Source organism: Abramis brama (genome assembly GCF_963993115.1).
Source record: "Abramis brama genome assembly, chromosome: 11".
Lineage (NCBI taxonomy): Eukaryota > Metazoa > Chordata > Actinopteri > Cypriniformes > Leuciscidae > Abramis > Abramis brama.
In genome coordinates this window covers 22,222,645-22,248,902 of record NC_139973.1, presented here as the reverse complement: position 1 = coordinate 22,248,902, position 26,258 = coordinate 22,222,645, and the positions used below count along the sequence as shown (strand labels likewise).

The 26,258-nt window shown below is 42.7% G+C and overlaps 3 protein-coding genes across 3 annotated transcripts in view; 2 read left to right on the top strand and 1 right to left on the bottom strand.

Moving 5' to 3' along the window:
- The window catches only part of p4hb (prolyl 4-hydroxylase, beta polypeptide), a 36,482-nt gene extending 34,830 nt beyond the window's left edge, over window positions 1–1,652 (top strand). Inside the window, exon 11 of the mRNA XM_084128087.1 lies at window positions 347–1,652. Coding sequence (XP_083984213.1) covers window positions 347–412 — 66 coding nt within the window. The 3' untranslated portion in view covers window positions 413–1,652. The remainder of the gene's footprint in view (window positions 1–346) is intronic.
- Window positions 1,653–2,209: 557 nt separating this feature from the next.
- Window positions 2,210–5,871, top strand: ppp1r27b (protein phosphatase 1, regulatory subunit 27b). Its single transcript, XM_084128090.1, has 3 exons — window positions 2,210–3,375; window positions 3,665–3,815; window positions 5,278–5,871. Exons 1-3 carry the CDS (start codon window positions 3,144–3,146, stop codon window positions 5,396–5,398), a joined length of 504 nt encoding a protein of 167 aa, XP_083984216.1. The 5' UTR covers window positions 2,210–3,143; the 3' UTR covers window positions 5,399–5,871.
- Window positions 5,872–9,898: 4,027 nt separating this feature from the next.
- On the bottom strand, window positions 9,899–14,359 carry LOC311091653 (uncharacterized protein). Its single transcript, XM_084127644.1, has 2 exons — window positions 14,188–14,359; window positions 9,899–13,883 (listed from the first exon to the last, which is right to left on the bottom strand). The coding sequence occupies exon 2, from the start codon at window positions 13,136–13,138 to the stop codon at window positions 10,244–10,246; it is 2,895 nt and encodes a 964-aa protein (XP_083983770.1). The 5' UTR covers window positions 13,139–13,883; window positions 14,188–14,359; the 3' UTR covers window positions 9,899–10,243.
- Between the last annotated feature and the right edge of the window lie 11,899 nt (window positions 14,360–26,258).

Sequence of the window (26,258 nt, the reverse complement as noted above, 5' to 3'; positions counted from 1 at the left end):
TACCACAACTGACAGGACTAAGTCAGTCAATGATAGCTAGTCCACACGTTCCAGCTATGAGGAAAGGGCTTTGCAACCAAACACTGGTGACAACAGATCTCAGTCCCGTGAACGTATCGTGCACTTGTTTTTTTTTCTGCAGGGATTACTGGCATGTTTGTGGCAGGGCATATTAGTTTTGATAAATTGAATTCATGCTAGTACAAATGGCCTTCTGGTAGAGATGGTCATAATTGGCTGTGAAAAATATTTGTTTTGGTGGGCAATAATAAAAGTAGTTTCCATTGCACTAAAACAGCCTTGTTTTTACATGGATTCTAAAAATAATATATTGTGCTTTCCACAGGATCTTGATCTGGATGATGCAGAGGAGGATGATTCTGATGTGGAAGAGGGACACGATGAGTTATAAGAGTCAGGAGGAAAAGGCGAGACAAAACCCTTCACCACCACCACCACCTCCACTTTAAACCTCCCTGTCTGTGAACACTAAAGCTTTTCCTAACTAATCGTACAGCCACTGGGCGTTACAGGGTCCTTTGTCAGCCTGTACTGTCATTACCACCCTGGCCAACCGTCTGCAGCCCAGAGAAGTGCCTCTCTGCCCACAACAACTATCTCTTTGAAGTGTTTTATTTTACAGGGATTTCTGGCATTAAACTATATTTAGTTTTTAGGTTCAATTGTAATGGTAATCTGTTAAACTTTATCTGTCCCCTAACTCAATTTATGATCCTGGGACTATGATTTTAAGATTTTGCAGCTTAATACTGGTAATACTCTACCCATGAAGGAGGGGGGAGGCTAGTTATTCTGCCTTGATTGTTATCTGAATGAAAAGACATTTCAGGGCAGAGGGGCTATATGTTGATGTTCATAGGGTGGAAATAAAATTATTATAATGGGCTGCTATTACAGTGCATGCAGAACTTAGCTGAGGACAAACTAAGGTACCTTCCCTGTTCCTTTGCTGTCAAACCACATTGTCATTTTCTATATTTTTCGAAATCTTTAACCTGCTACTGAATTATTTTTAAAGATGGAGAACTAGTTTTATTTTATTTAATTTTATATTTCAATGATTTTCTTTTTTATAACCTTGCATACTGAAGGGCCCAGAAACAGCACTTTTGTTGTTTTTATACCTGGGGCAGAGTTGGCCCTCTCAGCTTTCTGGTCATCTGGGAGGATGATTTGAAACCTTTTTTTGCACTTCATTGAGTGCCATCAGAGATTCCATATCAGTTACTGAAATGGCAAAGATTTGTCATCTTGTAAGGACAACTCATCTCCCATACCCTTCCTGCTTTCCATCCTTAGTGGAAGATTCCTTCCAATCATTGCTAGTTGACAACATCTGAGTGATCAGTGTGACGGGGAGGAGAAAGTGCTTGTAACCAGCTTAATCAGTCTTTTCCCCTATGTCAGGGTTCAGGGTTATGAGTGTGTGATTTGGTTAACCCTCATGTTCTGTCTTTATTTTTCTAGGAGGGGTGAATTTCAGGGGTGACATTTGAAGAAAGGGGTGGTTTGGGAATTATATTGGGAGGAATTTGGGTTTTGAAACATGTTTGAGAACAAGCATTCCATTGCATTTAAATTGACTGATAAAGTAAACTGGTGGCCAAATAAACAAAATGGTGATAAACCTGTTGGGTTGTTTTATTTCTTGTATTTTGTGTTTTAACATGACTGATTCAATCAGTTGGCATAATATAAAATGAAGATTAAAGGCTGTGAAGATTAAAGTTTACCTAAAAATAAAAGCTATTTATTCAGTCCCTGCTGTTCCAAACCTGTATGGTGTTTTTTTCCATGGGACATGAAAATAATTCTCTTGAAAAAGTCTTCATATATTTTTCATTACACATGTATAACACAGTTCATAGTGGCCATGGCAGTCAAGCTTAATAAAGAATGGCAACAAAAGTTGTTTCCGTATACAATATGGTTTGTGTGAGGAATGATTTTATTAACTGAATTCCTTTCCCTTTACTGCAGCTTTAATTTTTTTTTTTTTTTTTCAGTTGCAATTTTAATAATGTTCTTATATTTTTAAATATAAGAGCTTTGGCAGAATGAAATATAAATTCACAAAATTATTGAAATTACTGCCTGGTCCTCCAATAAAGGTATTATGTGGAAGTTTCAAGTCTGACAAATCCTTTGGACTACTTTGTTCATGTTTTTTTGAAGCTTGACAATCATGGGCATAGTGAACTGTCCTTGAGAAGAAGGGAAAAAAAAGCTGCATTTACAATCTTCAAAACTCCATTTAAAACAAATTCAGTATGGGTTTGGAATGATATGAGGTTGAGTAAATGATTGCATTTTCTATCTTGATTGAGATATCCAGGTTTTTTAACCATTTTGTGTTGCTTTCTGCATTTCATGCAAAACATGCAGAAACTTCTGGAACTTATTAGGTGCCGAGTAGTAACTCATCTTCCAAAAAAAGAAAGTCATGTAGTAGACTTAAAGTATATAAACCGCTGTCAGAAATCATGACACATTAAATATGATTAAACAGTCATCTGAAAATAGTCTCCCTGGCAAGAGCATCTTTTTTGCTGGCTGTTTATTTTTAAGTGTTATTTTTTAAAATCTAATTGTGACCATCAAAATGTCCTTACCTTCACATTTGGCAGGCAGTACCTATAAACCACTTTTATGCCCTATTCAATGTGTACTAGAAATTACTGTTGGGTTCCCTGCTGTGTGACAACAGGCAGGGGGAGGAGGAGGGGGCAAGACTTGGTTCAAATGTGGTGCATGAAAACAAGCTTAAGGTTACGGATCTCATTGCTAAGTTGGCTGAGTATCGTTGGGGTGTGACTTCAGATCACACCCACTCGTCTTCCAAATCAGTCATCTGAGCTATGAGACAACAGCCTCTTAATATAGTCTAGAGCAGGGTATATATAGGGTACACAGAGCCCTGACTTCAGACCAACTTCTGAACGACTGTCTAGGAAGGATCGCTACATTAAGTGACGAACCGAGAGACTGACCAGCTGCTATCATCTAGACCAGCACCTTCTAAAGAAGAAACTTCTTAAGACCCTATTCTGCTGAGCCTTTTAGCCACATTGAGAATTGGTACAGAATTTCTTATCCTATCTTGGAAACAAGAACATTAAAGAATGAAGTTCTACCAGTGTCCAGTCACCCACACCATGCGCTTTGAGGGCTGCAATCCAAATGCCACTGGTCCAGTGTCATGCTCTCATTCTCAGACTTCCATCAAACCTGTTCGCAATGTTCACTTTCCCAATGACATAGTGTTTCAGGATTATATCCGTCAAGGAGAGCTGGAGAGAATTGGACGCTTCATCAGAACCAGAAGAGTACGCCTGGACACCATTTACCATTCAGGTAGGAAAACCAACTACTTGTATACTGAGTTAAGGCTGCAAGAGAAAGTAAATCTTTGTTCAGAATCAACTAGATACTCTGCATGAAAGTAATTAAAATGCAATACTGATCACAAAAGCATTCCCTGATCTCCAATAAAGGCTTATCCTATTGCATTAGCAATGCCATTTTTGTCTAGGCAGCTCATATATGCTTGATAACATAGTCGTAAGAGTCTCAAGCTTTATTCCACTGATAATTGTGCTGTCTGAGCCTGTCCTTTAAAATTAACTTCTTGCTGATTGTCTAGGCATGGCAGCCATTCATGAGGCAGTCCTATCTGGAAACCTGGATTGTGTGAAGCTTCTGGTAAAATTTGGGGCTGACATCACCCAGAGAGATGAGGACGGATGGACTCCCCTCCACATGGCCTGCAGTGATGGCTTTCCAGAGATAGCTAAGTAAGTGAACTGCTCAATTTATGTATTTATTTTTGGACTTCTGTAAACCTATTAGACCTGTACATTTCATAGATAATTACTTTTTATAGTGTATAGAAAATAAAGACCATTTAGTTCAAGTTAAAGGTCCCATGACATGAAATTTTCACTTTCTGAGGTTTTTTAACATTAATATGAGTTCCCCTAGCCTGTATATGGTCCCTAAGTTTCTAGAAATTTCAATCGGTGTAAATCGAGCTTTTGCTATCTTTCTCTGCCTTTGAGAAAATGGAGACTCATACGCGCTGATCTTGAATCTCCTCCTTATGACGTCATAAGGAGGAAATGTTACCTCCCCTGTCTCTGCTTTGCCCGCCCAGAGAATATTTTCCACCCATGAGAAAATGCGCTAGGAAGTAGGAACGCGCGCGCGCGATTTTAGTTTGTCCACAAGAGATATCATGGCTTTTGAGCGAGCGAAGCATAACAATTGCTCAATAATTGGATGTACAAATGAACACCGAAGGGTCAATACAGAGCTGGGCTTGCTGAACGTCTGAAACTAAAGTCTGGATCACTCTCTTTGGCTCAGCTACACACCTCGGACAAGTAAGTCAACTAATGATGGTTACCTAGATTGTTACACGTAAAATGTGGCTGTAACATTAGCTATGCAGTTTATGTGTGTGAATACACACACTGTAACGCGAGTGTTGTACACTTCTTTGTTATTTGGATAACCGTTTTCCTGTTGGTTATATGGCGCGCGCGATATCCGCATTTCAAGATCGCAGAGCTTGATGTAATTGTAATAAGATAAATACAGACGTTACAGATCTCTCATGAAAAGGCAACAGTAGGTTAGCGTTAGCTACATGATAATAACTGTAAACCTTCCGAATAAAGTACCGTATCCAGACATAATATTTTAAACTAACCATTCGGAAACGTCCTGCTGGAGCCGCTGAGCTGCAACTTCTTCATCCGTTGCTTCTCCATCCGGATCAGATTCTGGGTCAAACTGAAATGCTTGAAAGACTGCGTGTCTTCGTGCCATTGCAATATATCCAATGTAAACATGCACCACGGTACCGTTGCGCAAGATGGTCAAGGCCACACCCACCCTCCACCTTGCGCCGCCTTTCTCCTCCTCATTATCATTTAAGGCTACAGACACCGAAACGGCCTGTCTGAAGAAAGCTCATTCTGGGACTGGCTTGTAGTGGCTATAATTCTGCACCGAGGCTGAATTTTTGGAAAGAGATTTCAGATACAGTACTAGGGACCACTAAGGCCTATATTAAAGCCTACAAAAAGTAGCATGTCATGGGACCTTTAAGAACTTGAAAGGCTGCAAAAAAGCCAAACAGAACATTTTACCTGCTATATTCTTTGACCTCTAAAATGTGTGAGATTGGTAAAACCAGATCAGTCAAGAAAGTGAAACTGGGGGAAGATTTAAAGAAATAGTTTTTGTTTTCAGGTTCTTGCTTTCCTTGGGTGCAGACACTGAGGCTGAAAATGACATTGGGGAGAAGCCTGCTGATCTTATTGACCCAGACTGCAAAGATCTGCTTGAACTGTTTGGTGTCGGTGGTGACTGAACTTGCATCGCCTACCTGAAACTGAAGTTCTTCTGATTGCTCTCCTCTTTTGTGGCAGTTGCCACATTAAGAGTATGAAGCCAGCAAGGGAGTGGAACAGCCACTGTGTATACAGTGGTGCTGTAGTTGAGACACCCTGACAGTGTGTCTTGTTATAATTGTCTGGTCCTGTACATTTGGACTAATGACAGAGATTAGGATGTGAGTTGCACTTGCCTCCGCAGGAAGGAACTCTTCCAGTGAGACGATGCAGTGTGTTCTTGCTCTAAACTAAGTTTGTTATAGTTAATGCCTTCTATTGTGAAACATGATTTTTAAGTAGCAGATCAATGCACTGTTGTGAGAGTTTGATAAATCACCTTGTTATTGTTTTTGTTTTTTTTAACCATTTACATGTAATACCTGCCACTGTACAGAAAGTCTTAATTTTATACATACCTGGATTAAAAGTTTTATACATAAATATATATTATATATAGATATATAAATACATGCGTCTGTTATTTAAAGTCACCATGAAATCAAATGTGACGATTCATACTTTTTTTATAGAACATTGCAGTATTAGCCTATCAGAGGTGTAAAGTCCAGGTTCAGAAAATATAAGTCCTCCTCAGTATTTTGTTCCAATCACCTGGATTTGCTTATTAGCACAGTTTTTCAGCCAGGAGATAGAACTAATTAGTGAAATCAGCTGGCTGAGTTCATGGTGGAATACACATATTGCAGGACTTTTACTTTCTGACCCCTGGACTTTACACCTCTGTAGCCTATTATAAATGATTTAGGCTATATGTGCAAATCAATATTTCAATTCATGTGCCCTCGTAATATTTAATCAAAAGATCTCTTCTCTGATGGCAAGTTTACTGGCGCGAGGGCGGGACAACCTGTCACTTACGTGAGACAGAGCGTATTTAGGCCACGCCCACACCGGGGGGGGTGTTGGAACAATCCAACCGACTTTGCATTGCGAGAGGCTGCCTCCTTGTCATTTCTGACTTATAACAAAAAACAAAACAATGTCAAAAAGCTGCTATGTGTATAACTGCCCCCGGTGGGTATAAGCAAGATGTGGAGAGTCTCGACTGATGTCCTTACGGTTTCTTTATTTCCTTAAATAAACAATAAACCTAAATAAATACACCACTAACCAATCATCATTTTCCACCAAAATCTATATTTCACTACACCATAACCTTTAAATTACACAGAGATCAACTTATCAAAGCGAAATGGCTCTTTGTCAATACATAGCTCAAATAACTTACACCAATAAACATGAACACCTCACTCCCGCAGCACCCACATATAAACAACTACACGTACCCACATATAAACAACTACACATACCTCGTTCCGCTTCCCAAGGGCGTTAAACCAAAACCTGGCGATTTCCTTTGTTCCTTAGCGTTCCTAAATTTGGCGTCTTTGCTGTGTGCTCCCTTCTGTTCGCTCTTACTTTGTTTAAGAGTTTGCCACAGCTGTAACTCGTAAGCACGGGTTTATTTAGGGTTATACCAGTGGGAGAAACTATACTGCCCACTGGTGGAAGTCACTGGTGCCCGCGCCGAGTGAAGTGTTCATATCTACACCACAATCTCAATAAGAACGTCCTTTATAAATACACAAAATATGCATTTATACTCATTAAATCAAGACCTTTAAAATAACTCCAAGCGGGCAGTTACACTCCCACCAATTCTGCTTAATATACAACTACATAAACTAAGCAGAATTTCTCACATCACATTTGCCCATCTTTTAAACTAAAACACTTAGATTTGTATTATATATATGTGCTGTAGTGTGTGTGGTGTATATGGTGTGATCGTCTTATTTGCTCTCAAGGAGGAGAACCAGTTTCTGTACTGGACGCTCAATGATTGAAGGTTTACGAAAGAAGTTCCTTTTCTTTACGGCGATCCGTTCTCCTATCTGAATTTTGACTCTGCGCACTAATCCTTCGCCGTCCTGGATGGCTTCGACTACTCGTGCTAGCAACCACTGATTTCTCGGAAGATTATCATCTTTGACAATAACTATATCATCCACCTTAAGATTACATTTAGGTACATGCCACTTCTGTCGAATAGAGAGGTTAAGAAGATACTCCTTTTTCCATCGACTCCAGAATTGCTCGACCAGATACTGAACTCGACGCCACCTCTTGGAAGCATACAGATCCTCCTTCACAAACGTCCCTGGAGGCGGTAAAGCAACCTTGGACTTCATCATGATAAGGTGATTAGGCGTGAGGGGCTCCAGTGCTTGAGGGTCATTGATTTCATCTACAGAAAGTGGACGGCTGTTTACAATAGCCATTGCTTCGTAGAACAACGTTCTAAGTGATGCATCGTCAAGTCTACCTAGACTCTGGACAAGAGTGGCATTCATCACACCCCTAACGGTTCGGATCTGACGCTCCCAGACACCTCCTGTATGACTTTCAGAAGGCGCATTGAAAACAAACTCACAATGCTGGTCTATTAGGAATGCTTCCAACAACTTGGCATTACATTGTTTAAGAGCGTCCCTTAGCTCATTCCTAGCTCCCACAAAGTTAGTACCTTGATCACAGTAGAGTTGCCGGACAGCTCCCCTGATGCTAATGAAGCACCTTAGAGCATTTATAAATGCATCCGTCGATAGATCTTCCAGCATTTCAATATGAATAGCTCGAGAAGAAAGGCACGTGAAAATCAAACCATATCTTTTGTACTCTGTACGACTCTTTCTGACGAGATATGGGCCAAAGCAGTCCATGCCGCTGTACGTGAATGGAGCTGAAACTTCAACACGTTCAGCAGGGAGCCCAGCCATTTGTTGTATTTCCGAAGGCCGTCGTAGTTTTCTGCTCTGCACACACCCATTTATCAGCTTTGCGACTAGTTTGCTTCCACTGATGACCCAAAATCCGTTTACTCGTAGTTCCATTTGAGTCTGGCTGCCTTGATGCCGAATCTTGGCGTGGCAATAAGCCAGAATCAGTGCGGTGATGTGGCCATCCTTTGGAAGGATTACCGGGTGCTTTAATTCATGGCTAAGAGAAGACTGCTTTAGCCTGCCACCGACACAGAGCACTCCTTCATGGAGTATAGGGTCCAAACGGCAAAGATGGTTTGAATTTGGGAGCTGTTTTCCCTTTTGAAGGGTATCCAACTCCTGCGCAAAGGCCTGTTGTTGAACAAGCTTGATTATCACATGAGCCGCTCTCTTTTGTTCCTCAACACCTGTATGATCGTAAGGAAGTCTTTGTTTTGAACCCAGCCTCCTAATTCTTGCAACCACCTTGAGAAGTTTCGACCAAGAGGAGAACCTGCTCAGACGGCTAAGAATATCCATGCAGTTGCTAACTCTTGTTGCAAAGACCGAAATCGCTTTAACTTCAGGATCACCAACAAGCAATTCCGGAAGGGAACAGGGCCTTAAGCGGACTTCTTGCTCCCACAAAAACTTGGGTCCAGTAAGCCAGTTTGAGGAAGAGATGTGTGTTACAGGGAGGCCTCTGGAGGCATGGTCCGCTGGATTTTCCGCTGTATCGACGTAATGCCACTGACCAGGGTCAGTGGTTTCTCTTATCCGTTGAACCCGGTTTGCCACAAACACGTGGAACCTTCTCGCCTCGTTGTTGATGTAACCCAAAACCACTCGGGAGTCTGTCCAGAATAACTCTTCGTCAATCCCCATGTCAAGTTCGCACCTCAACATCCCACTTAGTCTAGTAGCCACGACAGCAGCTGAGAGTTCAAGCCTGGGAATACTTGTCACTTTAGTCGGGGCGACTCTTGCCTTTGCTATTACCAAACTGCAGTGAACCACATTTTTGTCGTCCTTGAATCTAAGGTATGAACATGCGCCATACCCTTTACTGCTGGCATCTGAAAAATGATGTAACTCCACTCTGATCACGTTGCCGAATCCCCTTGGTTGGTAGCACCTTGCGATAGTGACATTTTTTAGCCCCTGTAGCTCCCGTTTCCACTCCTCCCACCGTGCGTTTAGATCTTCTGGCAAAGGGTCATCCCATTTGACGCTCCTGCGGCACATCTCCTGCAATATACATTTCCCAATCAAGATGAATGGCGTGAGGAATCCAAGTGGATCATACAGGGAGGCCACCACAGACAAAATGCCTCTGCGGCTTGCCGGCTGCTCTTTCCATGTAGTATTAAAACTAAAGAGGTCATCGTCTATCGACCACTGAAGACCGAGTACACGTCCCAGCTGACTCACTTCCTTTTTTAGTTTCATAGGTTCAATGATTGCTACTCTTTCCGAAGGATCCACACAAACCAGGACTTCCCTTTGATTTGAGTTAAATTTATGAAGCCTTAATCCTCCTTCTTTACACAACCTCTGAGCCTCCATAATCAGTTTCTTTGCCTCTTCCACAGACTTGACACTAGTTAGTTCGTCATCGACGTAGAAGTTTTTCTCCAGAAAGACTGATGCCGCCGGATATTTAGGGGCGTATTGCCGTGCTAAATACTTCAGTCCAAAGTTGGCACACCCAGGAGAAAAGGCAGCTCCAAAGAGATGGACACTCATCCTATATTCCTTTGGTTCCTTTTCCAACTCTCCGTGCTCCCACCATAAGAATCTCAAATAGTTTCGGCATTCTGGAGTAACACTGAACTGATGGAACATTCTTTCAACATCACATGTTATGGCCACTGCTTCCTTCCTAAAACGACACAGAACTCCTAGTAGGGAGTTAATCAAGTCAGGTCCCGTCAGTAGAGTATCATTTAAAGAAACACCTCTGAACTTAGCCGAACAGTCGAAAACGACTCTTAGTTTGTCTGGATTCTTTGGGTGATCAATGCCATGGTGGGGAAGGTACTAAATACTCTCACCATTTACCGGTGTAGTTACCAATTCAGCATCCCCTCTACTCACTGTCTCTTCCATAAAGGTTCTGTAGTGGTCATGATAGCGTTTGTCTGCTTTCAACTTTCTTTTCAAGTTCTCCAGCCGAACCACAGCGAGCTTCCTTTTATTTGGTAGCACAGGTGGGCTGCTGCTCTGAAAAGGAAGTGGCATCTCAAGGTGTCCATCATCTTTCTGTCTGATGTTATTGCTAAGGAACTGAATGAACTGGACATCATTTTGAGACACATATTTGTCCTCATAGATGCGTTCGTTGAAATCCGCTTCCAGGACTTTCAAGACATCAGTGACTGTTGGAGCAGGTATCTCTTTCACTGTGACCCGGTGCACAAAACTTTGGCTTCCTTGCCGATCTAAATGAGGGTTTGTCGAACCTATTATGCTCCAACCAAGCTCAGTACGTTGAGCGAAGGGTTCATTCTCTTTACCTATGACTACTTCAAGTGGAGCTAATGCTGAAGGACAATTATATCCTATTAGTAATCCCACGTCACAATCTTGGAGAGGCGGCAGTCTATCTGTTAAGTGTTGAAGATGGGGCCATCTTTGTGCAGTTTCTCGAGTCGGGATGTATGATTTATCCACCGGAATAAAACTACGAGTATAAGCTTGATTTATCTGGAGTAGGTTCTCATAATGAAGCCCTCGAACTTGAAGGTCTCTGATGCCTTTGCTCGTAAAAACCGTATCAACAGCAGTCATTGTACTCAACTTTAGCGTCACTGGTCGTGGTGTCACACTCAGATGCCCAAGCAGATCTTCAAGGATGAATGTAGTGTCACTTTGTGTGTCGAGTAGGGCATAAGTAAGAACCTCCTTTTGTGGCTCTTGCTTTGTGGATACCAGGACTGGAACTATGCTGGCAGTAGCTGAGGCATATCGAGTAGATGCATACGACATGGCTCTGTGGACTTCTTCCATCGTGTGGTTACTCGCAGAAATCGAATCATTTGTAGAGATTTCCGTTGGTCTTTGTCTCCACTCCTCATGCAAGCATGTTGGATGACGACGATTGCAGGTGCCACAAATGTGACGCCTTTTGCAATCCTTGCTTGCGTGTCCCTTCCTTAAACATCCAAAACAGAGATGGGTTTCCTTGATGAACCGTTTCTTTTCATCCATGGCCTTTGCAGCAAAGATGAAGCAGGTAGCAATACCATGTGTTTCTTCCTTGCAGACTGGGCATGGTGGCCTCCTGTAATCTGATACTTCTTGTCTAACTTGTGGGGAGCTATTTGTTTGAGCACTGGTAATAAAGGCTTTAGCTCGTTTTGGTGTTCTATTTTCTGTCTTGAAGTTCAAAAGGAAGGGTGAGACAATGGGGTTGCAGGCTATCCGGACCTCCTTGTTTAGAAATGTACTGAAACATTTAAAAGCCGGATAATTTCCTGATTTATCTAATTCTTCAACCACCATTCGACTCCACTTCCTTACGATCCACTCTGGCAATTTCTTCAGAAGTTTATGATTTTCTTCGCAGTCATCCAAGATGGCTAGTCCCTTAACATGCGGAATTGCTTCTGCACACCCTTGCAGAAAGTCTGCAAACTCTCTTAAAGCCAGAGGGTCGGTTGAACTGATTTTAGGCCAGCTAGCGAGCTTATCCCTAAACGCCTTTTGAATTATGAATGAGTTGCCATACCTTTCTTGCAGGACCTTCCAGGCGCCTGTATACGCATCTTCTGAGTTTCTATAAAAGAAACCTTCCACTGCTTTACGTGCATCCCCAGTGAGATAAGTTTTCAAATAGAACATTTTTTCGTTTGCTGAGAGGGGCTTTTGGTCAATGAGAGTTGTGAAGGACATTTTCCAGTCAACATATTTCATGGGATCACCGTCAAATGTTGTTGGCTCTGGCACAGGCAGACGATTTATGCTCATGGAGCTTGTTATTGCTTGGACTAAACAGGCTGTGTCCTTATTTATAGTCGTTCCAGTAAATGTTTGTTGGGGTAGAAGCGAGGCAGTGTTCATGTCAAAGTGAGCAGCAGGTTCAGGTTCCACATAAACAGTGTCTGTTGCTAGATTTCTCTCCTCTTCATAGTCACTTCCAGGGCTGTCGTACGCTCTCACTCGAGCAGCTGCTATCTGGACCTCCTTTTCAGCCTTTAACTGTGTCAGCTTCGTTCGTTCTTCTTCCAGTTTTAGCCGTCGTTCTTCCCTTTTGCGCTCCAAATCAGCCACTATTTTCTTTTCTTCAAGTTTCCATTCATTTTCAAGTTTGTTAATATGTGACTGACGAGCATGTATATCTTTCATTGCCTTTGCTTGCTCTCTTTTCGCTGCCAGCTCTGCTTCTGCATCCTGTCGTTTACTGGAACTGCTGGAGCTTGCACTGGAACAGTCAGTATGCTGAGAAACCACAGTGTCAGTTTTTGTATCGCCGAACACAGATCCATATTCTTTTTTATTTAAGACGATCCTCACTCTTTCTTTCTCTACTCGCTCATTGTAGTCTTCATCCATAGCATCTCTTCTTTTGTTCACTAGAGCAAGCGTTTCGTCGGTGAGAATGGCACAGGTATCCATTTTTCCCACAATCTCTGGAGTATTGGTTTGGTTGCGCAGGATGTGCTCGTATTGGTGTAGAAGCCCCTCACGTTTAGTTTGAATATTTTGTTCAATGTTGTTAAGATCATCCATAGAGCAAAAACATTTCATTGTTGCCCTGCTTTCCTTTGCCGTCTGTTTCCATGCGTCATAAGCCTTGTAAAAGGCCCTTTTATGTTTAATGGCATTTTGTTCATTTACCTCTTGCATTTTCTCAGTCACGGTTCTCTTACGAGAGCTTGATCTGCCAGATGGTAGGTCTGAGGGTTTACTTGTTTCTGCTGTGTGGAGTGACATTTGATTTACATGTCTTGATTGACCGTTATTTGAATGTTATATAAGACGTTTGGGATTTAATTTCTGCAAGCAGTAGTTATAACCTACCGGTATTTTAGCGCTACCCCTTTTAACCAACGTTAACAACTTAAATTAGACACTCAAATTATTTAGTTTGTGCAAAATGCAAATATTGAAATTTGAACAATTTCGTACTTTAAGTTAGATCATTTCCACACTTTCAAACCTCTATTTAAAGACCACTTTAAAAATGCTGTTTATAACCCTTGAACACATCTTCACAATAATCACCAACCGTAAAACCCTTTATCTAAGGATAATCAAAACACTCTCACACTCAAAACATCGCGTCTTTCAACATTCAAGCACAATTTATGTTACTGCAATTAACCACTTTCATGAGCGTATGAAACCCAGTCTTATTAATAATTTTTTTTTTTTTGTAAAATGTCTCTTGTTGCACCCGTTATACACCCTTTTACGTGTGTTATCTTCCCTCTTGCCTGACTGTAGTCCGTTTTAGTTGATTTCTTGGATGCGGACCTCGGCCAAGGCTCCGAGTCTCATTTGGATGCAGCAGAGTTTCTCAGCGTCCTACGTCACATGGAGTTTCTCACTCTCTGGCCTGCGGAGAGTTTTCACTATAACTGCCCCCGGTGGGTATAAGCAAGATGTGGAGAGTCTCGACTGATGTCCTTACGGTTTCTTTATTTCCTTTTGCATTATCCGTAATACACCGTGAAAACTATAAAAATATACAGATAAATACAAACATAAGTACTTTTATACACATTTCCTTAGCTAAATCAAACATACTCAAACAATAAACCTAAATAAATACACCACTAACCAATCATCATTTTCCACCAAAATCTATATTTCACTACACCATAACCTTTAAATTACACAGAGATCAACTTATCAAAGCGAAATGGCTCTTTGTCAATACATAGCTCAAATAACTTACACCAATAAACATGAACACCTCACTCCCGCAGCACCGACATATAAACAACTACACGTACCCACATATAAACAACTACACATACCTCGTTCCGCTTTCCCAAGGGCGTTAAACCAAAACCTGGCGATTTCCTTTGTTCCTTAGCGTTCCTAAATTTGGCGTCTTTGCTGTGTGCTCCCTTCTGTTCGCTCTTACTTTGTTTAAGAGTTTGCCACAGCTGTAACTCGTAAGCACGGGTTTATTTAGGGTTATACCAGTGGGAGAAACTATACTGCCCACTGGTGGAAGTCACTGGTGCCCGCGCCGAGTGAAGTGTTCATATCTACACCACAATCTCAATAAGAACGTCCTTTATAAATACACAAAATATGCATTTATACTCATTAAATCAAGACCTTTAAAATAACTCCAAGCGGGCAGTTACAATGTGTGTACAGCAAACAAGCTAAAAAAAAAAACAGAAATAAGTTTTTATAATCTGTCGACCCCAAAAAACAAGCATTTAAGGACACAAAAGTGGATACAGGCAATTGAAACAGAGCGCAAGGTGTCATATTACTCTGAGAACTACGTCCACTGGAGCAGGGAACGTAATCGGCTTAGCTTACAAAAATATTATATATAAAACTGACATTTGGATATTTGACTTACCAGTGACAAAATGTTTACTGCATTTTTTAGTGCATACTGAGTGTCAGGATCCCAATTTACCCATTCGTTCCAGCCTGTATCCACTTTTGTGTATTTAAACGCTCCTTAAAAAAACGCCTTAAAAAAAACGCTTTTTGGGGTCGACAGATTATAAAAACTTATTTCTGTTTTTTTTTAGCTTGTTTGCTGTACACCTTGTCACACAGCAGCTTTTAGGCATTTTTCTGTCTTTTCTTATGGTTATAAGTCATAAATGACAAGGGGGCAGCCTCTCGCAATGCAAAGTCAACGGAGACGATTGTTTTCCCCCCCGGTGGGCGTGCGTGGCCTTCAGATTATGACGCGTTGCGCAATCCATAGATCCAATAAATTCTTGATGGACAAAATCAAGTACCGCCCTACTTTTTTTTTTCTCTAGAAGAAACCGTTTCACTCAGATAAACATCACAACAGGGAAAGTTCAGCTCCTCACACAAAATAAAATAATAATTCATGGGCTTTTGACTTGAAAATGTATTACGCAATCTCCCCCCGCCCCCAAAAAAGCTGTTTTTACCATCTTTTCAATGTGATATCAGACACTTGTATTTATGCCACTGTTCTTGAATGACATTTTCTAATGTTTCTGAACTCCAGCTCCCCTTAAGGGGTGGAGCTAGAAGGTCCGACCACACCCTACCATAACTCTATCCCTCACCCCATTAGATCTACACAGAGCCGTTGAAAAACAGAGTTACGACACTCCCATAGACTGCCATGGAAACTTTGGAATGCGGAAGTAACGCGCGTGTCGTGGAGCAGCCGATAGTTCCAAACATAGACATAATAAATACATAGACGCCCTATTGGCCGCTGGATCGTACGTCAACGGCGCCGCCATACTGCGGAGGGCAACTTTCCCATACCTCTCATAACGAGAATTGAGAAAAATGCCTATTTCTTGTGCTGCTTGGGGCTTTACAAATCGCCACACAATTGAAAACAGGTCTCAGGGAATTACCTTTCACAAGCAAAACAGAAAATTTGTTTCTGGTTGCATTTCATTTACTATTTTTATTTTCAGAGGAGAAAGGCCGCGAAATTTAAAAATACTACTGTTATTGTGTCACGAAATGTAGTTTTAAGAGTTTTTCAGTCGACAATGTAGTTGTTTAAAGCTCAAATCTGTGGTTTATTTATAAAGATAGCGCCTTTTTAAAAATGTTATCTGACGGTTTCGGAGTTGTGAGATCCAGCGATCACCGGGCGCTCAGCGCTCATGTACCCCGCCGAGAACAGCCTTACCTCGGCTAGTGCTTCTGACGTTCTGATGTTCGCCGCTGGATCTGATGTCTTTAGTCTAATGAGAATAATTCGTCTTGTGTTTATCTAACGGGCGATCTTTGGTCTCATTAATCTATAATTTGTTCCTTGGCAGATTGTTTTGGCTGAGGGCAAAGTGAAGTTTCATAACTTTATATATTTAGGCTATTTAACTTTAACGGTGTAGCCTGCTGTATGTTTGACTGAATCGTTTACTTTATTTCTTGACTTGTATAGCTTCTTATACCTTTTAAAAACTGAAATTTAACAAAAAGAGACAGGGTTGCGTCATTTTATTTTATATAGCCTATGTAATAATATTTTAAAATGTATAAATTTACATTATTTATTATTGTTATTATAATAATATACCACTTGCGATTATCAATCTATTATAGTTATGCTGTTAAATTATTTTACTATTCATAGTAACTATTTAACTTATTATTTTTTATTGTCTATATTCTGTAATTGATATTTCATATTCTATTGCTATTATTATAGTATTATACATAAACTATATGCTATTATCAATATATTATTATTATTATTATATTAGTACTTCTGATATTATATAATTATACTTTTCATTACTATTTTATTTGCTGTATACTGTTTGTTTATTTTATTGACTAAACTATTTACTATTAGCCTACCTCTCACTTTATCTTATATTTACTATTTGCATTGCACTGTAGTTGTACCATATCATATGTATTACCATAAAGGATCCATCAGTTATCTTTGTTATTGCTAAAATCGGGTCAATGACAGAATATGCTTTTCCCACAATAAGAAAACTTTATTTAATTTAATGTGAAAATTAAATTATATCTCAGTATGGGGGTGTTCACAATTCTTATCCAAGAATGAAAAGCCAAATACATGACAAGCCTGAGCTTTGGCCATTCCTTATTTTAAAAAAAATATTTTATAAGTCTAACTATCGAGATTTTAAATAACTACAGATGGAACTTTTTTGTACACCACATACAAACCACCGAAATCGGTTGATAAATGTAATTTTTTTTGGGTTTTTATACAGAAAAACGTACTCGGTTACCTAATGTAACCTCGGTTCTCTCTAGAAGAGGGAACGAGTATTGCGTAAGAAGCTTACGCTGCGGGAAAGTTATCTTTCTTCGAGATCTGAAGCCAAAAAATTATCCTTAATTTTGTATTCATTGTCAACGCAGTGCGGCAGCAGGCAGACCATGGCAAGCTGTATAAGCGTGCTCATTGGTTGCCCGGCGGCAACTGCTTAAGCCTACCAGTGAGCCCTGTGTGACGTCACACCCTATCAGGGCGCTTCGCGCCCTCCGCACCCTTCTAACCGTCAAGGTGGGTGTGGCCAGTGTGTATATAAGCAGGGATCGTAGGCTAAAATTCTGGTTTTCACAGTCTGAAGCGCAAAAGCTCGTGGTGCGACACTGCCGGTTACGCAATACTCGTTCCCTCTTCTAGAGAGAACCGAGGTTACATTAGGTAACCGAGTACGTTCTCTTACGAGAGGTTCTCTCGTATTGCGTAAGAAGCTTACGCTGCGGGAACCCATTGTCAACGCCGTGTGCACCGAGCATCCAGTGCATGAGTCCCAGGGAGACCGGGGAAACGGCATGCTGAACAGGTGGCCGGTCAAGAAACGGGCCAATCCATGTACAAAGCACTTCACTTCATATGTAAATAGAGCGGCAACACCGGTCTATATGTGGAGATAATAGCCTCAGCGCCACCGAGTGTAGGACAGGCGGCCAGCAGCGCGGGCCAGCACTGGTACACAGGCGCGTGGTGAGGAACAGAGCGGCATAGCCGGTCTGTGTACAAAACACTCTTCCCTAGTGCCATACCAGAAATATTTGCCAGTACGTGAATGTGGTCTGCGCATGAGCGACTGGGCAGAACATACATGCCATTTATACTGACAACAGTTTAGCCTGCAAGGCGGGAACTTCCAGGTTATAAAACCTCACGAATGTTTATGGGGAGGCCCAGCCCGCCGCCATACAAATATCGTGGATAGAAATTCCGCTGGACCAGGCCCACGAGGAGGCCATGCCTCTAGTAGAGTGGGCTCTGATACCCAAAGGACACTGCAGGTGTTTGGAGGCGTAAGCTGCTGCGATCGCGTCCACTATCCACCTGGACAGGCTCTGTTTCGAGGTGGCGAGACCTTTGGTGCGCCCACCGAAAGAAACAAAGAGCTGCTCGGAACGCCTGAAGGCGGCGGAGCACATAATGTAAACTCTCAGCGCCCTAACGGGGCATAGGAGGTTCTTATTGTCCCCGCTATCGGATGCTGGCAGAGCCGAAAGGGAGATGATTTGCGCCCTAAAGGGGGTACCGATCGCTTTAGGGATGTAACTGTGCCTCGGTCTGAGAATGACTTTAGAGTCATTAGGTCCGAACTCGAGACATGCAGGGCTAACGGATAGCGCGTGCAGATCCCCCACGCGTTTTACTGAAGACAGAGCTATCAGAAAAACGGTTTTGAGCGAAAGGTACTTCAAATCCACAGATTCAAGTGGTTCAAAGGGAAAAGCCTTCAGGGCCTCCAGGACCAAGGACAGATCCCAAATAGGAACCGAGGGGGGCCGCGGGGGATTCATCCGTCTAGCTCCTCTGAGGAAACGGATAATAAGCTCATTCCTTCCTATAGCACGGCTGCGCGTCGTCTCAGCGAACGCTGCAATAGCCGCCACATACACTTTGAGTGTGGAAGGGGACCTGCCCTTATCCAACAGCTCTTGAAGGAAGGAGAGCACTCGCAGAACCTCACATGTGCGTGGATCAACGCTCTTAGTAGCGCACCATTTAGCGAACACAGACCATTTAGACGCATAGAGCCGTCTCGTAGAGGGAGCTCTAGACTGCGTGATCGTGTTTACGACCCCTTCTGGTAGCTCAGCGGGTATCCGTTGATGCACCCATTCTCGCAATGACCTGTGGTAACAGGGAGATCGGGGGAAAAGCGTACAGCGGGAGGCTGGGCCAGGTCCGGGCCAGCGCGTCCTCGCTCCTTGAAAAAAATATCGGGCAGTGAGCGTTGTCTTTCGACGCAAAGAGGTCGACATCCGCTCTGCCGAATAGGCGCCATAGCAACTGGACTGTCTGGGGGTGCAGGGACCATTCTCCCGGAGGAATGATGTCCCTGGACAGTCTGTCTGGGCCGACATTCAGGTGGCCCGGCACGTGCGCGGCTCTCAGCGAGCGCAACGAGCGATGAGCCCATACGAGAAGGCGTTCTGTCAGTTTGCACAGGTTCCTGGATCTGACACCGCCCTGTCGGTTCACATAGGACACCACGGACATGTTGTCCGAGCGGACTAGCACATGGTAGTCCCGTATGAGTGGGAGGAAGCGCTTGAGCGCGTTCTCGACCGCTATCATCTCCAAACAATTTATGTGGAGGGATTTCTCCTGGTCTGACCAAAGGCCAAAGACCGGTTTGCCTTCGAACAGAGCGCCCCAGCCTGAGGTGGAAGCGTCCGTCGAGATAACTTTGCGGTGCGAGACGGTCCATTGTCACTCCCCGCTGGTACCAGTCGGCCGCTAACCAGGGCTTCAGTGCTGAAACGCAGCTCTGAGTCACTCTGATCCGGATGCGGCCGGAAGCCCATGCTCTGTGAGGCACTCGGGCATTCAACCAGCGTTGTAGCGGGCGCATACACAATAGACCCAGCGCGTGCGCTGTATCGACAGGCGGGCCGTCATTGCCACAGAGTCCAGATCCAAACCCAGGAAAGAGGTTGACTGACTGAGGTTGACTGAATGGCTGAGAAGCACTGTTCGGTGGGCGATAAGCTCTGCCTCTGACTGTGCTAGAATTAGCCAATCGTCCAGATAGTTCAAAATCCGCATTCCCTGAGCTCTCAGGGGAGCGAGAGCCGTGTCCATGCACTTCGTGAATGTACGGGGTGCCAAAGACAGGCCGAACGGCAGGACGGTGTATTGATATACCTAACCGTCGAAGGCGAATCTGACGGGGTATTATCTGGATCTGAAAGTACGCGTCTTTTAGATCGAGAGAGATAAACCAGTCCCTCGGGCGAATCTGCGCGAGGATCTGCCTGGTTGTGAGCATTTTGAACGGTCTTCTCATAAGAGCCTTGTTCAAATGTCTCAGATCCAAAATCGGTCTGAAAGCTCCATCCTTCTTGGGAACGAGGAAATAACGGCTGTAAAAGCCCGTCTCGCTCATAGAAGGGGGTACCGGTTCTATAGCCCCTTTGCACAGGAGTGTCGCTATTTCTGCTCGAAGTAGATGTGCTACTTCCCCATTCACTCTCGTCTCGGTAGCGCGCGGGGGGCGGCGAGCGAACTGCAGAGTATAGCCCTTTTTTACTGTGCTTAGCACCCATTCTGACGCGCCTGGAATAGTTTCCCACGCTTTCGCATGTGCAGCCAGGGGCAGAATAGCCTCCGAGCTCTGATTGCCGCGCGTTGCGGGTTCGAGAGCTCGAAACGGAGGCGCGGGCGCAGTGCGCGCGCTCTCGGTGCTTATATGCGGCGGCTCGCATGCAGCGATGGCTGGCCGTTTTACACACAGTGTCCCGGTGGCTTTCGACGGGGAACATATGGTGTGAAGCGCGACGCGCAAGGGCGGCACAGGACTTACATTTAAAACCTGACCGGTCGTGAAAGGCCGTGTAACAGAGCGGGCAGTGGGTAGGTGTGGGCACGGGGAGGTGGACACGTGACCTACTTTCAGCACTCGAGCGGCTTTTGCCTGCTTTATGAGAGTGGGCTCTGTGAGAGACACGGGATTTATGGTGCTTGTGTACAGGGGTGAACACGGGAGCGTGGGCACACTTACTGCACTTAAACCGGTCCCCGCGGCGGAGGCGGTCTGTTTCGGCTGGTCGATCCCGTGAACCGCTGGACCGAACAGACCAGTGGGAGAGAGGGGGGCGTTGAGAAACGCTGCGCGCTCAGACTCCCTCATGTCGGCGAGCGTCAACCAGAGATGCCTCTCAGTTACAGTTAGAGAAGCCATGCACCGTCCAATGGCCTGGGCAGCGGATTTCGTGGCGCGAAGGGAAAGGTCCGTCGCGCTTCTTAAATCCGTAACGGAAGCAGATTCAGAGCCTTTCTCGTCCAAGTCGCGGAGGAGGTTGGCTTGTAGAATCTGTAGCACGGCCATAGAGTGAAGGCGGCGGTGAAAGCGCGGCCGACGAGGGCTGAAGTGGTCCTGCAAGCCTTCGACGGGAGGGCAGCCTTTGAACGCCATCCAGAAGGCGGGCAAAGGTGCGCTGCAACCGCCTCTTCCACGGGGGGAATTGCATTATATCCCTTTTCAGCAGCGCCGTCAACTTGTGAGAGCGCTGAAGAAGCGTGGGAAGAGACTCTCGCGGAGAAAGGTGCGTTCCACGATTTAGAGAGCTCGCTGTGGAGCTCTGGCAGGAAGGGTGCAGTTCTAGACGCTGCCGAGCGGCGGCGGTGATGCAGAAAGCAGCCGTCGAGTCTGTTGGGTGCTGGCTCCTGAGGAGGAGACCACTCGAGGCCCAGCTGTTCAACAGCCCTGGTGAGGAGGCGCAAAAGTTCCGCGTCCTCGCCTGTTCGAGTGCGGCCGGAATCCTGGACTGAAGAGGGGGCAGTAGACCACTCCTCGCTGTCAGAGGCCACGATAGAGCAGCTGTCAGCGTGCTCGTCAACCTCATCGGCCTCATCCCCTGAAGCGGCGGCGGTGCGGGCGGGAGCCGGCGGTTGAGCGGCCGGAAGGGGGGGCAGAGAGGGCGAGAGAGAAGCTCGAGGGAGGGGCTCCGGCGAGCTTCTGAGTGCCTCATCAGTCTCCGGTGGTCTCTGTGAGCGGCGCTTCTTCTTGCGCGGCGCAGCAGAGACAGGCGGAGAGACAACCTGGTCGAAAACTTCAAGTCGAGCCCGCAGGGTCGACATTGAAAGTTCCTCGCACTCTGGGCAGCCGCCCGTGGAGAGTGCGGTGGCGGCGTGCTCGCGGCCCAGGCAGAGAGCGCAGATGAGGTGGCGGTCTCCGTTGCTGAGCGGGGCGCGGCACGAGCCGCAGGAAAAACGAGGCATTTTTAGAAAAACGCCTCGTGCTCTTTTAGAATGAGAGAAAGTGTGTGTCGCAGTAGGCAAACACACACAGCAGTAAAGGATATGTCGCCGGATAGCGTAGCAGGCACGGATGGCTGAAGGCGGCGAAGGCGGCCGGCTTCTTCAGGCGCTGTCCTAGGCTTGCTGGTCGCTGGTTTCAACGGCTCTCAAGATCCAGCGATGCGAAGAGCTTCGCTGAAGACAAGAAAATCAGAATTTTAGCCTACGATCCCTGCTTATATACACACTGGCCACACCCCACCTTGACGGTTAGAAGGGTGCGGAGGGCGCGACGTCACACAGGGCTCACTGGTAGGCTTAAGCAGTTGCCACCGGGCAACCAATGAGCACGCTTATACAGCTTGCCATGGTCTGCCTGCTGCCGCACTGCGTTGACAATGAATACAAAATTAAGGATAATTTTTTGGCTTCAGATCTCGAAGAAAGATAACTTTCCCGCAGCGTAAGCTTCTTACGCAATACGAGAGAACCTCTCGTAAGAGAACCGCAGCTCACCTGTTTACTTGCATTTGATTACAGCGCAGTCTTGCCCTCCACAAAATGGCGGACGCGTTGACGTATCGCAGCAACGTTCCAAAGCGGCCAATAGGGCGTCTATGTATTTATTATGTCTATGGTTCCAAACACTGATAGTTCCAGCACTGAACCCTATTCATTTTCAGTGTTTCCGAAGTACGCTCGCTGGTAAGTTGATGAAATTACTGTATTTTTGACATTTGATCGCATTAGTTGTCCTCTCAGGAATCTAGTAAGTAGTTGTAATTTATGTAGGCAACTTTAGTTAATGTTTATTGGAAGAGAATAGTTACTTGCGGCAAGCTTACGTGACCAACACTTCACTAACGTTAGCTACCAGTCAGAAATGTGTAAATTCAATACTGAGGTCATAGTTAAATGTGATGTTGCACTACATTGTATTCAGAGTTTTTTTTTTTTTTTGTCAACCCTATTTATTTACATACATGACGTGGTCAGAATATTAGAAATGCATCTGGATATAAAGCAAATAAGTACAGCAGCACACCCACAAATAAGACCTCAAAACGTGTTAAAACGTGTAAATTAATGTACACCTCTATGACAGTATAAAAAAATCCCGAACATTATAGAAAAGCAGAATTTATGGCTGAGTTTTGTATACGGTATCATAATGCAATAAAAATATAATTTGTTGGATGAGCAAAATAATCATCCAGCTTTAGGGCTGCACGATTATGACAAAAATCATAATTGTCGATTATTCCCTTGAAATTGTAATTGCGATTATTAATTACGATTATCACAATTTACATTGAATATATATATAGGCATATACATGTTTACTTAAAAATTGTGAACACACACACTGTCCCCCTTTACTTAACATACACATAAATTGTAAGAATATGACTAATAGTAAAGACTACTAAGAAATAAACATTAGGCCTATGCTAAAGCTATTAAATAGCAGTCCCAAACTAGCTTTTGTTAATACAATGTTGGTATGAGCCACCAAAGTCATTTAAAATATAAAAAATAACACTAAGTGAAAATAAAGTGGCATTTTGGGGTTAATACACTGATCTAGCCTATATAGAATGTCATTATATAGATCAGTGGGTTAATATTAAAACGACAGTTACCATGGTGATACACAATACTAACAAGAACTGTTAATGAAACATGGAAACTGCTCCTGGTGAATAGAATGAAAATCATCCCTGCATGCAAATCCTTCTCAGCTAACACACGGCGTACCAGTAACGTGATTTATTGGTATTTTACTTTTGTGACTTACCAATTTACAACGTAACAACGTTGCATGCTCGTAGTTTCCTTTGCACTTTATACACAGCGCGCGCCGCCGCATTTGCGCGTGCAATTGAAGAGTGTACGCTACGAGCACAGTAGCCTATAACGGCTGACATGACAGGAACGTCCGTTTTTCTGAGGTGAAAGACTTTTTATTTCAGCGTACACATACGTCGCTGCCTGGTAGTTCCTTCCTATTGTGCTGGGTTTTCTGAAGTAGTTGTGATTTGCCTCTCATAACATGCTCTAAATGCACGCAGAGTGGATTTTTTTTTTGTAATCGCGGCTTTGAACGATTACGTAATCGTGGCATCCATAATCGTAATCGCGATTAGAAATTCGATTAATTGTGCAGCCCTATCCAGCTTCTTCCATAATGTTGTTGTGTAAGAATAACCATTTGAATAACAGTAGTGGTTTGTATATATATATATATATATATGTCATTTTTGTCATTTTTATCAATGTATGGCTAAGCATTTGACTGATTCTCGATTCACCACCAGGTCTCCAGATCATCCTACAGCGTCGGTGGCAGAAAGTATTGGCTACTGTGAACACTTGTATTCCTCTTCTGGCCTGCTTTCTGCCATTTTTCTCTCCCCGTAGGAAGTCGAATGAGTTTCTTTGAGGACAGAACATTCAAGGAAAACTTAACTACCCTCTCCCTAGATATAATAATTAAATGTGTTGTTGAATGCAATTGGTTGCCTTGTATATTTTTTACTGTTAACCCAACTTCTTTCTTGATTTAATCTGAGCGGCTTTAACTGATATTCACTTGTTGTGCAGGTTTATGTGAATGTATTTTAACAGAACATAACATTAGGATATTAGAAATTATGAACATAGAAGCACGAGAAAAATATATACAGTAAATACTGTAAATGTATTATACCTTATTGGGAGCAGTCCCCCTGCCCTCCAAAATTAAACACAAAATTTTATAAAATTCAAAGGGCTTTATTGACATAAAAGTTTCAAGAACAATGTGTGTGTGTGTGTGTGTATGTGTGTGTGTACACTACCAGTCAAAAGTTTTGGATCGGTAAGTTTTTTTTAATGTTTTTAAAATAACTCTTCTGCTCACCAAAGTTGCATTTATTTGATTTCACAATATTACTGTTTTTGTATTTTTAAAAACAAAAACAGTATTATTGTGAAATATTATTATAATGTAAATCATCTGTTGTCTATGTGAATATATATTAAAGTATAATTTATTCCTGTGATCAAAGCTGAATTTTCAGCATCATTACTCCAGTCTTCAGTGTCACATGATCCTTCAGAAATCACTCTAATATGATGATTTGATGCTCAAGAAACATTTCTCATTATTATTAATGTTGAGAAAAGTTATTAACATTTTTTATTTCAGGATTATTTGATGAATAGAAAGTTTAAAAGAACAGCTTATCTGAAATGGAAAGCTTTTGTAACATTAAACACTACCGTTCAAAAGTTTGGGTCAGTAGGAATTTCTATTTTATTTTAGAAAATAAAAATAAAATAAATCAATACTTTTATTCATCAGGGATGAATCAAACTGATCAAAAGTTACAGTAAAGACATAATGTTACAAAAGATCATATTTCAAATAAACACTTTTCTTTTGAACTTTCTATTCATCAAAGAATCCGGAAAAATAAAAATTGCACAACTGTTTTCAACATTGAATCATCATATTAGAATGATTTCTGAAGGATCATGTGACACTGAAGACTGGAGTAATGATGCTGAAAATTCAGCTTCGATCACAGGAATAAATTACACTTTACTATATATTATATTATTTTATATTAAAATAGAACATAGTTATTTTAAACTGTCATTGTATATATATATATATATATATATATATATATATATATATATATATATATATATATATAATTATATTATTATTATTATTTTAATCAAATAAATGCAGCCTTGTTGAGCAGAAGAGATGACTTATTTTAAAACCATTACAAATCTTACTGATACTGATAGAGTATGCATGTAGGTATGTATGTATGAGTATAATAATAATAAATATATATATATATATATATATATATGTGTGTGTGTGTGTGTGTGTGTGTGTGTGTGTGTGTGTGTGTGTGTAGGCTATATGTATTTTATTATTATTATTATTATTATATACAAACATATATACATTTGTGTGTCCGTGTGTGACTGGAGAGATGGTTACTGAATGAAATAACCATGTTCCTAAATACGATCCATAACATTACTGTTAAAGGATTCATTTTAGTATGGCTAATGTACCCCTAGATCCTTTCAAACCATTCATCAGAACACACACAAATACATGCATAGCATACGATGTACTGTGTA

What these genes read in the sequence shown, in the direction of transcription:
- LOC311091653 (XM_084127644.1), bottom strand. Translation starts at nt 13,138, where the DNA reads ATGTCACTCCACACAGCAGAAACAAGTAAACCCTCAGACCTACCATCT.
- ppp1r27b (XM_084128090.1), top strand. Translation starts at nt 3,144, where the DNA reads ATGAAGTTCTACCAGTGTCCAGTCACCCACACCATGCGCTTTGAGGGC. An exon ending in GGACACCATTTACCATTCAG is followed by an intron (nt 3,376 to 3,664) that starts GTAGGAAAACCA and finishes CTGATTGTCTAG; the next exon opens with GCATGGCAGCCATTCATGAG. An exon ending in GGCTTTCCAGAGATAGCTAA is followed by an intron (nt 3,816 to 5,277) that starts GTAAGTGAACTG and finishes TTTTGTTTTCAG; the next exon opens with GTTCTTGCTTTCCTTGGGTG.